This window comes from Alligator sinensis, unplaced genomic scaffold (genome assembly GCF_000455745.1).
Source record: "Alligator sinensis unplaced genomic scaffold, ASM45574v1 scaffold840_1, whole genome shotgun sequence".
In the NCBI taxonomy this organism is placed as follows: domain Eukaryota; kingdom Metazoa; phylum Chordata; order Crocodylia; family Alligatoridae; genus Alligator; species Alligator sinensis.
Window position 1 is genome coordinate 654,032 of NW_005842643.1, and position 16,983 is coordinate 671,014.

General features: G+C 42.1%; 1 protein-coding gene across 1 annotated transcript in view; it reads right to left on the reverse strand.

Moving 5' to 3' along the window:
- The window catches only part of LOC102385138 (interferon-induced GTP-binding protein Mx1-like), a 31,245-nt gene that overhangs the window by 11,779 nt on the left and 2,483 nt on the right, over positions 1 to 16,983 (reverse strand). The window contains exons 2-10 of the mRNA XM_006033589.3: positions 15,047 to 15,502; positions 12,062 to 12,257; positions 10,617 to 10,751; positions 9,611 to 9,765; positions 7,819 to 7,957; positions 7,030 to 7,228; positions 6,302 to 6,380; positions 4,601 to 4,723; positions 3,512 to 3,653 (exon numbers count right to left, since the gene is read on the reverse strand). Coding sequence (XP_006033651.1) covers positions 3,512 to 3,653; positions 4,601 to 4,723; positions 6,302 to 6,380; positions 7,030 to 7,228; positions 7,819 to 7,957; positions 9,611 to 9,765; positions 10,617 to 10,751; positions 12,062 to 12,257; positions 15,047 to 15,364 — 1,486 coding nt within the window. The 5' untranslated portion in view covers positions 15,365 to 15,502. The remainder of the gene's footprint in view (positions 1 to 3,511; positions 3,654 to 4,600; positions 4,724 to 6,301; positions 6,381 to 7,029; positions 7,229 to 7,818; positions 7,958 to 9,610; positions 9,766 to 10,616; positions 10,752 to 12,061; positions 12,258 to 15,046; positions 15,503 to 16,983) is intronic.

Sequence of the window (16,983 nt, forward strand, 5' to 3'; positions counted from 1 at the left end):
CTAGCCCCAGCCCTCTTTCCTGCCTATGCAGGGGGTCGGACTCGATGATCTATTGAGGTCCCTTCCGACCCTAACATCTATGAATCTATGAATGCTAAAAGAACTGACTGACGTCATTGCGCAATATATGGCAAAGTTATTTGAAGACTTGTGACACTTGGGAGGGGTCCCAGAAGACTGGAAGAAGGCCAGTTTGGTGCCTATCTTTAAGAAAGGGAGAAAGGAGGACCCAGGAAATTACAGGCCAATCAGTTTGACCTCAATCCCTGGCAAAATCCTGGAGAAAATTATCAAAGAATCCATTACAGACAGGCTAACAGAAGGCAGTACAGTAAAAGCTCTGTTATCCAGCATCCCTCAGGAATGGGGGGTGCCGGATAACAAAATATGCTGATTAATTGAGTGGCCCAGGCCTCCACTTCTCCCGCTGCGTCTGCGGCGTAACCTCTGCCCTTCCTGCAGCATTGCCACCCCTCCTGCAGGCCCTGTGGGACAGGGAGGCGGGCCCCACAACGCCTGCTGCAGCATTGCCACCCCTCCTGCAGGCCCTGTGGGACAGGGAGGCGGGCCCCACACAGCCTGTCATGCCCCCAGGCCGTGGGGGCTCAGCAGCACAGGCTGCTTTGCCCCGGGCCGTGGGGACTCAGAGAAACCGGAAGTGCCACGGTGGGCACTTCCAGTTTCACTTTATTTTACAAGCCGGCACGCTGGTTAATTGAGCATACCGGCTTGTAAAATGCCAGTTAACAGAACATTTACTGTATTCTGAAGGATAGCCAATGTGGCTTCGTTACAGGCAGATCATCCCAGACCAACCTCATTTCCTTCTATGATCAGCTAACTTGCCATCTGGATAAGGGAAGTGAAGTTGATACCATATATGTGGAATTCAAAAAGGCTTTTGACCTAGTCTCCTACAATGTGATCATGGTAAAATTGGGAAAATGCAGCCTCGACTACTTTATGGTCCAGTGGATAGGTAACTGGCTCCATGGTAGGACCCAAAGGGTATTGATTGACGGAACTGAGTCATAATGGCAGAAGGTGACTAGTGGTGTCCCTCAGGCTTCAGTACTTGGACCAGTGCTTTTCAACATGTTCATCAATGATTTGGATTTGGGTATTAAAAGTGAACTGGCAAACTATGGGAGAATGCGGTCACACTTGAAGACAGGCTTCGGGGCATTACAGGCCGACCTGGATGGGTTCATGAGGTGGACAGACCTGAACCTGATGTCATTTAATACGGAGAAATGTAAAGTGCTCCATCTAGGGAGAAACAATCCACAACACACTTACAGGCTCAGCAGTGCTACGCTTGCCAGCACCACAGTTGAATGAGACCTGGGTGTCGTGATAGACAACCAAATGAACATGAGCCACTAACGCGATGCCTTAGCTGGCAGAGCTAATCAAACACTGGCACGCATCTACTGAGGCATCTCGAGCAGGGCTAAGGATGTCATACTCTCACTGTACTCAGCCTTGGTGAAACTTCAGCTAATGCGTTGCATCCAGTTCTGGGCACCGTGTTTCAGGAAGGATGTGGAGAAGCTTGAGAGAGTCCAAAGCAGGGCCACACACATGATCAGAAGCTTTGAGACCAGGTCATACAAGGAAAGGCTGAAGGACTTGGGACTGTTCAGCCTGGAGAAGAGAAGACCCAGAGGGGACTTGATGGCAGTTTACAAGTATAATCAGGGGTGTACATCAAGGCCTGGGATAGCATCTATTCACCAAGGCCCCCCCAGAGGAGGACAAGAAATAATGGGTACAAATTGATTGAAGATAGCTTCAGGCTAGACATAAGGAAAAACTTCTTTACAAGTTGAGTACCAAGGGTTTGGAACAGGCTCCCCACAGAGGTGGTACAGTCATCCACCCTAGTGATCTTCAAAAAGCGTCTTGATGCCCATCTTGCTGGGATCATCTGATCCCAGCAGCCTTTCCTGCCCAAGTGGAGCGGGGTGGGACCCAATGATCTGTAAGGTCCCTTCCAGCCCTTAACAACTATGAAACTATGCTCTCCAGTGCGCAGGTTTCCCTATGAGCCTGGAATTATGGCAGCAGGGGAATGGTGCCATGACTCCCCTACCACCAAATCTGGGTTGAGCATCCCTGATTTGAATAAAAATTCTTCTTAGGGAATTGATGAAGTATGGGTGGATTATGGAATTATAGTATAATCATGAGCAACTGGAGGAGGGAGATAACAAATCATCACTAACAGTGCTGCTCTCAGTTCTTACAGGACCCTTCTTTACAACCCCTAAGACATACCAGAAATGTATGAGTTTATACACATACAATGCAGATGTAAAATTAAAGCTTAATTTAATGTCATTCGGATGGCAGTTTGAGATTTAGGAGCAAGGTATGCAGAGTTTTGTTAAACTGGTCAGCCAACATGAACATCTTCTAACATATTTTACCGTATGAAACTCACTTTATCTGTTATTTTTATTACTTTCTCTAGCTCTTTCATGATATACTGAAATTAGGATCATTAAATGAACTTTGCAGTCACTTAAGTTTTGTAAGCACAAATACCTGCCTCATACACAATGTTTTTTATCTGTAGACCTCAAATCACAATATCAAGGAAACAGCAGGCATAATTGTCTCCATTTTTCTTGGAATACAAGTGCAGTTCCCATATACATATACATGCAACTTTCACTAATTGGGAAGGGGACTAAATAACATTACAAAGAAACTACAGTTTTTCACTTGCTGTGTGCTCCTGCCATTTTTAGATGTCCCCTCTCCCTATCTGCTATTTCCTTCTGTTCCATACTTTCCTACCTTTTTTCACTCCTGTAATACTTTCAGATTAATGGGTTATGGGTTCATGATGGACAGACTAGTCAATGAATATGCATATATCTAAATGAATTCATCTTTTAGTGGCATGCACCTCTATTTCACAACTACTAATTTAGAATTAATTTTAGTCATATAATGGAGAAATGCATCAAGAAATAAAAAGTGTTATGTGAAGAGGAGCTGCTAGATAGAAAGGAGCACTACATACTTACCAACAGAAAACCAAGTAGGCATTCCGAAAGAGAGAGAAATGCTTTGAGTCCCTACTAATGGCCTATTTGTGCATGTCATTTTCATAGTTTCAGGTTCAAATTAAGTAAGCAATTAGTAGCTTGGTTTATCTGTAAAAAGGATTTATTCTTTTGGTGCCTGCAGTTGTTTTGGAACCCACAAATTACTACCCCAAACTTTGAACCATAGGCTAAGGAAAAAAGAGGAAGCATCTTGGTGCAGGTCCTGCACTCCTATACATATTCTTTGCTCCATTGACTTCAGTGAAGCCAGGGGGAAATCTATTGGTTGCAACACAGTGGACCATCTCCACTCTCTGGGATCTTTCTCTAGGCATCTAAGTGTCATTTGTTTAACAGCTTAACATAGTCTATTAGATTTCATATAATTTCAGTCCAGATCAGTGCAACTGAACATTTCTGAGCAGCTTCAGCTGCCGTTCCTCTGTACTTACCCTTGTCTGACCTGACATCCAGTATTCTCCCCCATTCTTGAAACTCTTTGCGGATTTTTGAAAACATTCTGATTTCAGTTTCATATAAGTCTTCTTCTCCACGAATCAGATTTGTGATGTCTGTATTAAAACATTTTATTTTCTATAACGAGATTAAAATAATTTATGAGATTAAAAAAGAATCTTGGACATTTTTAACATTTCAGCAGAACTAATTTATATGCATGTTCAGTAGGATTTCAGTCATTTGCAGTTAAAGTATGTTTTTTCTCTGGAAATTTCAGTTATATTTCTTTTTCTGCTTTGGATACCTCTTGTTTCTGCAAATCCACTGCAGCTGCCCCTCACTAGAAACACTATTGCATATACTGTACATACTTACCTAAATCCTTGCCTCTGACTCAATGAATACTCAAGTTCTTTATACAAAATGAAGCATACCCAACAGGAGAGAAGGATGAAAACACACTACACATTATTTATATTGACCATTGGCTTGAAGAATCAGTCTATAAGGTGCCACGCTGCCCTGCCTTCTGCCCTGCCACACTGCCCTGCCTTCAGCACATCTACACAAGATGCTCAATGCCCAGTAGACTAACTCTACTGTGCATTAGTGTGTGATGGCAAAAACCATGCTAATGCTCTGATGCATAGTAGAATTAGTCTATTGTACAATAATCATCACAGAAAGACTGTGCGCCATTGCTACTGCACATTAGCGTTGGCTACTGTGCATTTATGTAGTACTTCATATTAGAGGTACTAAACTTAATGCACAGTAGCATTGGCGCATGAATGCATGTGTAGATAAGTCCATAGATACAGTTCTAGTTGTAGACACTCAGACATGCTTATGAATATGTTCATTAAAATCTTTGAAGGTAGTCATTTCAGATTCTCCCATCCTGCCTTAGTGTATATAAGGTGAAATGGCTTTTTCAGCAGTTCATTATCAACTCTTAAGGATAGGAAGATCCATAGTAAAGAGACAGAACTAGGTAGAAGAGCTTTGTCCAAACTGGACACCATGAGCCAAATGCCCTCATATATTAACTCCAGGTTTGTAGCAGTGATTCTTATACTTACTTTTATGAGTAACATCATCTTTTCACTTTCTTCCTCAGGTACACTCCCACAATTTTTCTGTAACTTTTCAATTGCTTTTCGAAGTTCTTCACTCACTCGCTCTTCTAATGCAGGCAAAGATCTCTAGTCAGGAAAAGAGAAATTCTTGAACGGACAGAACAACTCCGTTCTTTGAAAGAACTAGAACATTTCTGAGTGGCCATGGACATATACATATCCCTTCCTGCTCTTACAGGTCCAACAGTCTTCTCTAGCTCTTATCACTTCTCTTAGCAAACACAGAAGTATCAGTCAGTGCTGCTTTTACACTCCTGCTTGGTGCCTCCCCCAGCCAGGCTGAGTTTTCCAGTACTGGGAACAGAGCCCGGTGGCAGGAAGCACTTCCTCCAGCCAGGCTGAGTTCTCCAGCATGCGAACCACTGGGAACTGAGCGGTCCCAGGTGGCAGAAGCAGCTTCCTGTCATCTGGCAGGCAGATTGGGAGCCCAGCTGCACCCCCAGGAGGGCTGCAGGGGCTCTACCGGACTCTTCCTGGGGGTGCGGGCCCTTGATCTGCCTGCCGGATCACAGGATGCTGCTCCTGCTCCCCGGCTCCTGTTTATCAGCAGCTTGAGATACAGTTTCCTAGAAACCCCTGCACCTATCTCCTTGAAACTTGGCAGGCTTCATGCCCTCAGAAGGGGCTAACATCCCTGCAAGTTTCATCAGAATCAAGCAAGAAATAATAAAGTTATAGGCTGTTTTGTGCTTCCTCTATGGGCAAAATGTCAAAACAGTCTCGAAACAGTGAAACTGTTTCGACTAAACGGAACGGAACAGTGCTTTTGAAATGAAACAAAACTCAAAACGAAACACTGTTCTGTTGAAATGTCAGAATAGAAGTCAAAGTGGAACACTGCTATTTCGCACAGCCCTGGACTAGCTGTGGGCTGGGTCATAATCTGCCCCTTCTTCCCCCACTCCTTTCTCTGCCCCAGAGGGGCTGTCAACCTGGTTTATTGTCTCACTAGTATTTCCCTTAAGTCCTCTGTAGTGAGTGTGGAGGACTGGGACTCTATGACCACTCCACAACCATAATACCTACTTTAAAGGAGGGAAAATTGAATCAGAAAAAGATTAAGTGATATGTCCATTGTCAGCATATAAACTAAAGGCAGAGCTGCCTAAGCTCAGGGTGTCTTCAGACTGCACACTACACAGGCCCCAGACCCTGGGAGCTGCACTAATGCAAGCTGTGGCCCCCTGGGCCACATGCTCTATGCACCATTCATATGGGCTGCTGCCATGCACACTACTGCTGGACTACCCTGCCCCTAGGGCAGGAGCAGGAAGTGAAAGTTGATGGGGGGAAGAGGTGCATGAGCCTAGAGACGCCAGATGCAGCATCATTTAGAGAGATAAGTGGGGGCAGCAGCTGGGTAGAAACCTGGGGGCTGAACATTAACCCTTTGTGGGCTGCATGTGTCCTCTCAGCTGCCACTTGGACAACCCTGGGTTAATGGCAAAGCTGAGAACAGAATACAGGTCTTCTGATCCCCAGTAAAAGGCTCGATAAACTTCCTAACTGTCATCAAGTCAGGCTAGTTAAAAGCTAATTACAGAAGTATTTTTGACAAGCCTAGTCTTCCAAGTTATGACATCAACTCTTAGGTTTTTAATGGTCAGCAATTTAAAAGCCTAAAGTTTCTCTGTTTTAGCTTACACTGATGTGAATCACCAGTTCATTTGTAAGTTTCTCAGCCAAAAGGGGGATAGTAGCCTTTTTTTCCTTCAGAAGATCTCTGAAAAAGAGTAAAGAACAGACAAAATTTGTTTTTGCAGAAAAAGTGAGCGTTGTCTTTTTCGCACAGTTCTGAAACATAAAAAGGGTTGATTGTTTCTTTTGATCAAGCTGGGGAATGCTAACAATATTCTAGAAGCGTCCTTCCAAAAACATTTACATACATATTTTATTTGGGGACATGTTATCTGTGAGAAAACATGGTACATTGCCATATGTGATAGAAGTACTTAAATAAAGCTACTTCCACCTTCTCTTGATGTATTAATTACTGCAGAGGATGGTATTCTTCTGACATAGCTGCCCATACTTTTTCTGCAAGTCTCATTATACTTTCTAGTGGATAGGAACTGTTTTGAATTCAGCAAAACAATTTAAGTACATGCTCAACCTGACTTCATTGATTCTACTTAAGTCCTTAAAAGTCAAAATGTTCTTTTCTAGATTGGAGCTTAACTTTTAACTTCAAAAGTAGATCAATTTAAGAAAAAATATGTGATGTGCAAAGTCTCTCACACTGGAAAACAATCCTACATAAAAATGGAAAATAAGTGTAATGGGCCCCAATTATGGGCCCCAATGAAGTCTCACTCAAATCGGTCTGAATTTTGCCACCAACTTAAAGATTAGGCCATTTGTTGTTAAAGTACCCAAAATATTTGTGATTCTCGAAGAACTTTCTCTCTTCCTGAATTGCAGAAGCCAGGGTTATGTTGTTCTGTATGTCTTGCTGCCCACGACATTTAACCATCATGTAACCCTTTCTCAGCAGGATGACACGGTTTTGTACTATATCAACCACAGCGTGCTCTGTTCCTTTGTCCAACAAATCAGGTTTTGTCAGGATCCCTGTGAATGAATATGAGAACATTAGAGAAACATAGACATTACAGATGGAGAAAATCTATCAAGGTATTTAGTTGCGGTGTTGTTGAAGCCATGATGGTCTGGGGATGTGAAAGAGGCAAGGTTGGTTAGGTGAGATAAGAGCTATTATTGCCTTAGCTTGAATAATTGGATGAGTTGGAGACAAGCTTTTGGGTTAAAAAAACCCCTCCATCATGTCTGTGAAACTGTAAAAGTACTCAGTACAAGAATCCAAGCTAAGTACAAGTCCCAACAATACAGTATATTCTAAAGTCATTCTGAAGTGACTTTCTCTGTCTTCCTGTGGTAACCTTTTTCCCTTTTCTAAAATGTTTCTAAGTGATATGGCTTTGCATTATTAAATTTAATGTATATTGTAAAAAGTAATACAAGTCTCACATTCCATCCCTATTACTTACCTTTTATCTGTTTGCAAAATTGATACTATTTCTATAGGTTGTTCGTTTTCTAGTATAGTGGATTGAGATTGAGACATGATGGAAAGGATGAGAGGACTCCATGAAATATAACCTACTTCTTCCCTAAGTTGCATTTTTGAAATTATAACATACCTAGAGTTCTTTCCCCCTCAGGATCTACCTCTTGAGCCATTTTCAGTGCCTCTGTTGTTGCAAGATCCACATTACTGGATATCACCACCAGATTGATGGTTTCTCGTTTAACAATGAATTTTTTAATTAGGTTTTTGATCTGCAATAAATAAGAAGGAAATGAAATAATGGTTAATGTTATCATATAGCATATGATGATTTCCAGGGGATAACCAGTCACTTCTTCAGCTGACAAGATAGAATGTCATACACACTGTGGATATATGAGGACAGATTGCTGTCTCATCAGCTTTGTGAAATGTCAGCCTGGGTAAACGATCTATTTGATGATGAAAATATTATTTATATTTTACTCTCAGAAGTGGCCATTGTATAAGACAACCATTTCCATATCAAAATGCATAACCAGAAAAAATATACAAGTTATATTTAAGATTTATCTGATGTTAATTTGTCGGACTAAAAGTATAAATCTAGAAAGCACGTCCATCAGAAGAAAGTGCTATGTCTTTGCTTTGCATTTTCATGAGAAAGTTATGAAAAATTTCTTATGTGATATTTGGGTAACTTCATTTCACTTCAAGTCAATGTGTTGTGTGTTGACAAAGGCTCACACAGATCTACCTGTATGTAGTTAATTAAATTAATTGCTTACTCTGAGCTTTGGTAACTCTTTTCCTTGTTTTTTATGTTTCCCTTCAACCCAATTTTATTGCACATCCTGAAAGTAAAATGCTCTATCTACCTTTTATTTTTGGAGAATGAAGGCACTCAAGGACAATGGAAATGTGTAGGTGATATCACACTAACAAATTTATTGTGGATGCAGTAAGTAGTCTTAAAATTACTATGGCAATTTTATCATAGAATAATATGACTGCTGCCTTGAATTCTTGACTGTAAAGAAATCTCACTTGCATTTTCTTTAATGTTGTTGCAGTATCTACACCTGAACCTTCCCATTAAAAAAATGTTAATCTTTGCCTACTTTTTGCCACATTATGGAGGTGCATAATATACATCATCATCCGGCCCTCAGCTATTATTAACAGTAGGGCCACATAACAACTAGTGTTGATCTTGTGGTATAACTCATTTTGGTTTACACAAATTAGTTCCTGTTATCTTTTTTCCTAAAATTAACTAAGGAAACTTGTCAGTCTCATTATCTTTTTTCACTTCACAAAATATTCTACAAGGTTCAGAAAAAAACTGAAAATGGGTCATATTCTGCTCTCATTTGTACTACTATATAAATACATGAGGACTCTTTTGAAGTTAGAATCTGAACCACTATTTGAGGAAGCACTAGAACATGCCTCAGTCAGTAATGGAACAAATCTATCATTTTCTTGCTCCTCAAATGAGGATCAGAGTGTGTAATAAATACACAAGGAAGATGTTTCTTAAGGTATGAGCTGTCCTTTGGCTGAATTTCATTGACAGGTTTGACCGTCATGTATTCCATGCTGCAGTGTAGTGTAAAAAGCCCAAGCTAGCTTTAAATTAGTTAGAGAAATAAGATAAATTAACGTGTACTGACCTCCATTCTGCCTGTACCCAAAGTGATTTGGTATCTCAGTACTACAGTGCAATCTTTGTGCAATCCAGCATTTTCTGTCTCCAGTAACCATTCTGTATGTTCACTAGCTCTTTATTAGTATGTAAATAATTAACTATGCCATATAGTACTATCTGCATCCTCCAGCAAAGCCTCCTGTTTAAGGCAACTCATGCATGGGACCTCTACAGCTCAAACTGATTCCCAGAGAAGAACATGTATGTGCTTTACCTGTTCTCCAATGTCAGTAGGCTGATTCCCCACAGCCACTCTAACAATCCCTGGCAAGTCAATAAGGGTCAGATCTGGAACGTCTGGGGAACTGATCTCTAGGGAAATTAATTCTTGGCTAATACCGACTCCTTCACCAGCTATTATATTCTGGGCTACAAGGGGAAAAAGAACAAAGCAACAAAAACAGAGTTTAGAAACTCATCTTAAGGAATTTCAGAGTTGAGCATAACAAACACATATTGTCCCAGGTTTGCTTTTAAGAAGGCATTTGGCAGCAAATCCTGCCTGGAGATCTCTTCATGGCAAATCTCATAGGTTTGACTTCAAGTAGGATTTGGCTTTAAGTATTCACACAAATCTTTGCTCATCTTCAAAATGTTTTTCCAAGCATTAGTTACTTGCTGACAGCATTGGGAGGCAGATAAGTATTTTTTACACCTATTTTATAAGTTGGAAAAGACTTCTGGATACGTTATTGGTTTTTCTGACTTCATCATTTTTTTTAATTGTTTCTTAAAATAATCAAAGAATATACATATAAATACAGACTGAGTATAGTTATGACCAATCTCAAGTGAGAGATATTGAGTTAGATCTGTATGAGGATGGGAGAGTAGTCGCATACTTTGTATCTTCTGTAGGCTGAGAATATTGTGCAGAGCAGTGGTGCCTAACCTTTGTTCATTCCATCCCATGAGCATTTTGTGGGCACTGACAGACATGCAGGCCCCTGTTGTAACTCATGGCACTTTAAATAATGTTCACCTGTTGGGTGGGGGCAACTGCGAGTGTTATAACGAAACTTGCTGAGTGCTAGGTGAAATCAGGTATCAATTTAAAATGAGTGTTATAGCGAAATAGCATTAAGCAGGGGTTGCCTGTACTATTTTATCTGTTTTTATGGCTTTTTTATTGTCAGCTGTTCTGAGGCTATTTTGGGGGGACAACATAGAAATAAAGTAAAGAAATACAATGGAATCAGAATGGAATAAATTGAACATACCTTTTCTTATTGCTTTCTCCACCTGCATAGGATTCTCGAGTTTCTCCTCCATACCCCGGTAACTAATTTTCCCTTTCCACACCTGTTCAGGTGTTTTTCTAAGTTTAAGTTCTAAAGGACACCTGGTAACAATACCTATAGAAGTTCAGAGGTAGAATTAATCATGTTAGAGATCATACTTGCTGCTTTTAATACATGCAGAGAACACCACAGAATATAACTCTTCCTGTAGTATGCATAAGCTTCATAGCTGCCCCTCTTCAAAGCTTCACAGCTGTCCACAGAGCTTTTTCAGTGCCATATGTGAAAGCTGGAAAATTATGTTGGATATTGATGGATCAATGAAGAGAGAAGTCATCCTATTTATTATGCTGCACTTTGAAGTGGTAATACTGAAATCATTTCTCCCATTTTGAAGGTTATAATTATTTGAAAGATATTTCAAATTTTGTAATATAGACAATACCTTTGGAACTAGCAATATTTCTGAAAAGAAAAGATATATTTAAAGCACATGTACTACAGATACCATACACATTTGAAACAGCTGTTTAAAAACTGGGTCAGAATAGAATCATATACGTAGTAGGGCTATGAAAACACTACTGAACATCAAAGTCCCCTTTCGTCTTGCAGTCATCTAAATGTTTATAATATCTGAATTAAGAATATTTCCCTAAAATTATTCTTGGGTTGTGTGGTCAAGTGTAATGCTAGCAGAAAAACTATGCTATGGCAAACATGATAAAGACCAAGTGATGTCTAAGAAGTTAGGTATTTTTCAGTTAGTTTGGAGTTTGCAAATCCTACTCTTTTATACAAAGAATTATGATGAGCATCCTTTGGAACTGCCAATACTCTCTTTTACTTATCAGACCTCTACCTGTTTCCTGCCTATCTGAAAAAGCATTACTTTGAATGACAGCTTGGACTCATGGTCTTAAGTACAGCTGATCATAAATTTTCTGACAGTATGGTTTTCATCAGAAATTTCTGATGAAAAAAATGCAAAAAGAACATGTTTATTTTGCCAAAAGGTGTATACAAACTGAAACAATTTACACTTTTTAATTTCAATGTTCATTTTCAATTTTGATCAATGTTTATTTTCACTTTTGTTAAACAGAACAAAATGCTTCAATTTGTTTGAAACTAAGTGTTTTGTTTAACTCCCTTCCCCAACCTTTCTTCTTTAAAAAATATGTTTCATGATAAATTCTAAGATTTGGTTAATTTAGAGTGAGGTCACATACCAGAGCTGATGAATTTCCTGTGAATCAGAAATTCTGTTTTCTGCACAGCTCTATTTGTAATGATGTTTTCCATATGATGGGATGGTAAAGGTATAAATTAGCTTCACAAGTATGCCATTTCCAAAGAGAAACAAACCTGTCCAGCAATTATCAGAGACTTCAGAGATGGAAAGCCATGAGGTAAATTCTTACCACTGCCTCTAGGAAGAGCAACACCAGACAGTGCTTCTAGGACTGAGCTTTTTCCAGAGCTTTGGTCTCCAATCACAGCAATGGCTGGCAAAGCAAGGTCCTTTTCTATTCCAAGGGCTCTCAAAGAGTCAACGAGATCAATACAGGGGCGGATCCTCATCTCATACTGGTTATACAAGGTGTTCTCTTCTTTCTGCTGTTTTAGTTAATTAGTGCATAAGAACATAAATTAAGTTAAAGGTTAAATCACATCTATCAGCAGCTTTCTGCCTACAGCTTTGTGGGCACGTGTACATGTGTGATTAATGTGCACAAATAAACTCCATAGCTTATTGCTCTGGAGTATTTTGCTCCCGGGAGCACTATTTGAACATGCACTCAGGAGCAAAAATCTCCATAGCGTATTGCTCCAGAGTTTATTTGTGTGTAGCAGCCCAGGCTGGCAGGGGACGTGGTGACTCAATCTATCAGCCCAAGGCTGCTCTGACCGGGCTCCACATGCTGTACAGCGACTGACTTAGGCAAAAGGGTGCTTCAGTGTGGGGGCTTCCTGCTGGCTAGCCTCACCCTGAAGCACCCTGTGCCCCAGCCAGACGGAGCAGTGTTTACATGTGCACTGCAGCACACAAAAAAACTCTGCAGCAGGGTAGTACTTATATTTGCAAGTACTACCATGCCACGGAGCTTATTAATTTTGTGGGCCATAATAGCGGTGCCCTATTGTGTAGACTCTGAGATGTTTACTGCACAGTTAATTAGCCAACTGCACAGTAACATTTTGTGTAGATGCACCTACATGTAAGACACAAGCATTTTGTAATACATTCTACATTGTAAAACACATCCAGTTTCACCTTTATGTGCTAAAGGGCCACTTTTGGCATTTATGTAGATTTTAGAGTCTATTTTCACCTAAAAAGCTACACTTGTCCTATGGTTCCTTTCCGAGCATGCTTAGAAGACCACAGTACAGTAATGTGGACTCTGAGGTGAAAGAGGTTTGCTTGGGAACTATGTAACTGTGCATAAGTTCCTGAAACTGTAGTCTTACAAAAACCATGACCAGCAACTGCTTGATGCCAGAAAAGCAGGAGGCCTAGAATGCCTGTCTCCTAGTCCCTGTGCAAGGTCTATAAGCATCAGGCCAGTGGTGCTCACAGTTTTGGCCCTGGGGGCCAAATGAATGGTTCAGGGTTGGTCTGTGGGCTGGCTCAGGCCCTATATTGCCCCCAAGGCTCCAGGGGCCCTGTGCTGCCCCCGCCCAGCTAGGATCAGGCTCTAGGGGCCCCACACTACCCTAGCTTGAATCCTGCATGCTGGGCTTGGGCTCTAAGCCTCCCTGTGCACCAGATCTAGCATGCAGGGCTATGGCCTATGATGCTCCCCATAGTTTTGTGGGAGAGCCCCCCAGAGTTGGGGAGAGCTGCCCAGTGGGCGATCATCCAGAACCCCTGAAGATGCTGCTCGGAGATTCAAGCAGCAGGAGGCTCCCGCGGTGCACAACCTGGTGCATGGAACCTTAGTCCTCGTAGCGGTTCAAGACCGCTTGGGCCACCTCGTGGTGCACGGACTGGTGCATGGAGCCTCAGCCCTAGGAGCCACTTAAGGCATTTTGGGCCTGGGATTTCAGCGTGTGGCCGGGCAGCCGAAGCCAGCAGCATTGCTCAGCATATCTAAAAGAGCCCTCAGTGACCAGAGCGGGGCCCGGGGAAGCCCCAGCGTGAGGCCAGGTGGCTGGAGCCAGTGGCAGCGCTGCTTGGCATAGCCCAGAGCCCTCAGTGCACAGGGGCACGGAGAGAGGACAACCCCCGGTTTGAGGCCGGATAGCCGGAGGAGGCAGCGCAGCTTGGCCTGAGTACCCAGAGTGGGCGCCTGGCCACAAGAGGAGCGGGAGGCACTACTGGGGAGAGGCCACAGGGAGCCGACGTCCAGGGGACGACCCCGACTGCTCAGGAGAGTGGGAGCGGGAGTTGCTGGGGAGTGGGTCCCACAGAGGCAGCGCCCTGGGAGGGGCCCCTGCGGGAGCTAGTTATACAAGGTCCCGGGTTGTGGGATGGAGGCCCAGTGCTGTCAGAGGGAGGGGAGATTCTGGAGCCTTCCTTCTCTACTAGGAAGTAAGCCCAAGCCTGGACTCAAAAAGAGAGGGGCTCCACGGGACACCCTGTGGGATATTGAATGCACCTCATATTTTGTGATTGATATAATGTTGATGTTAATATAATTATGGGTATTCTTTAACATGTTCATATTGAGTTACCTGGGTGCTGCCTGTATATGTTTACTGAAATGGTACCTTGACTTACCTGTGTTTATTTGCTTTGTTGTCCGTATGTGACTACTGCATTGTTACCTGACTTACCTGTGCTTACCTGCTGGGTTGCCTGTAGATGTTCACTGAAGTGATGCCTTAACCTACCTGTGCTTTCCTGTTTCAGGATCTATCACTCCTCCCACTGGGGTGACTAGGGGACTCACCTTGCTTGTTGATTATAGGGTTTCCCTATCAGGTGTTGGTGCTGGGTGTGACACCCCAGAGGATGGTCAGTTCCCAGACCATCAACTATTTTAGAGTATTGTTTATTGTTTATCCTTTGTAAATATTTATTTTCAGGTGTATTTTATATTTATATTATGAATCACTAAACTGTATATAGCTAAGTAACATTTGCCTGGCCTGGCTCTACTGAGGATAGAGGTATCTGAACCCAAAAGACAGCATCCCTCTCACAGCACTATTGCCTGTCCACCTATCCCATCCAGTTGACAACAGCACCCTTGGGTGTATCTGGGCTACACATACAATTGTTTGAAGGATCCTTGCCCAGGTTTGCACTCAAAAAGAGAGAAACATGCTTGATTTGTGTCTGCAAATTCTATGCGCAAAAATAAAGCCAGCCATTCAAAATCTGGCTCTAAATTACAGTATCTGAGCATTCATCCCAGAGAATCTGTCAGTTCCACACACTTGCAAGACATTTGACTTACCTTATTCTTTTCTTCGGAAGCATAGATTTCCCCCTGCTGCGTTTTCTCTCTCTGATGTCTGTTTTTCTCAGATTCGATATGGTGCTCTGTAGCCAGCCCTTGCTGAATACTCTTATTTCTCTCTGGAGGTGGTGTAGTTGTTGAGAGAGGTGAGACTACTGGTATGGGAGATCTTGAGAGTGGAAGTGTGGGAGCTGCTTGTAGCTGTGATGGGGACTGTGCTGCAAAACCCATATTTGACGGGGTTTGGAATACTTTTGGAAAAGTTATTTTTGATGGACTGATTCCGAAGAGTCCAGTAGTTGACTGTGCTTCCATTGCTGGCTGTGAGCAATTGCACGCTCCCTGGCTTCTTCTTTTCCTTTGTTAGATGAAGGTGTATAGCAACCACGGGTCTTGTGTATTTTTCACCGAATAGTGATTGAGGCCGGGTCAAACAACTCTTCCTTACTGCTTCTGAAATAATATCCTTATTATTATCCTTCTATTATCTTGAGTGGATTCAACGTCCAGCAGTAACAACAATGGTGAAATTCAAAACTATCCTGTCATTTATTTCCCAAATACTCAAGCTGTCTTGTCTTTTATCAAATCAAATCAAATCACTAGGCTGTATCAACGAAAACAAATGGCTATTTGTACTGCATCAGTGTGCAGAGCTAGTCAGATAATACCACTTCCATTTAATGACTAGAAATGCTGCTCCCACTGTCAGAAAGTTGTTTTTAAACTTTGCATGGATAAGGAATCAGAGGGCTGCAACTGCACCAGTGCACCTCTGATCCATCTATCCTTAGCTATCAATTATCTCAGTGATGTATGGTCTCTCACTTATTTTCTTCAAATGTGAGAAATACCAGTCTTTGATTAGACTGTTTCCAGGGGTCAGGTTGGCCACCAGCCTTCCCCATTATATATTTGTGGATGGACCTCAGCTCACCTATGCAGCAATATGCACAGCCATGCACATTCTCAGTGATTATTCCTTGGATGTAACAATAGTACTGTCTGAGACTAACACTGATCTTAATCATCACTATATTGCTCAATCCCAACCATGTAATAAAAATACAGAAATACATTTGTATCAAATACTGAAATTCATACAAACAGAAAAATGATAAGACAGAACACAATTTAACATTAGCTATAAATAGGATGCATATACACATGATGCTACCTTGCTACGACGATGTAGCATCCACAGGTGTCTACATGTGACCAGCAGCTACTTCACCATACTGGCATGCTTCCCCATTATAGTGTGCCACTACAGCGAAGTAGCTGCTAAAAATAACCATGCACCATGAGTACAGTGCATTATGGGTGATTACTATGCTGTGCTTAAGTACTTCCAAAAGGAAGTACTAAAATATGGCACAGTAACAATGTCACCATATGGCAACATGTAAACATGCCCGTAGAAACTAAATATTATGTTAGTATATCACCTTCAGGAAAATATCTATACATGACACCATGAACCCCCCAAACAGCCCTCATAGTTTCATAGTAGTTTGGGGTCAGAAGGGACCTGAACAGATCATCTGGTTTGCCCCCCTGCCACTGGCAGGAGCACATGCTGGGATCACATGACCCCAGACAGGTGTTCGTCCAACCTCTTTTTGAATTTACCCAAGGTAGGAGTGAGGACCACTTCCCTATGAAGTTGGTTCCAGATCCTAGCCACCCTAACAGTGAAATAGTGCCTCCTAATCTCTAACCTGAACCTGTTCTCCAGCAGCTTCTGGCCATTGTTCCTTGTTACCCCAGGTGCTGCTGTGGGGAATAGGGCCCTTCCTATTTGCTGCTGATCTCCCCTAATGAGTTTGTAGGCAGCCACCAAATCCCCCCTCAGCCTCCGTTTGCTGAGGCTGAACAGGTTCAGGTCCCTCAGCCTCTCGTCATAGGGCCTGCCCTGTTGCCCTCCAACCAAG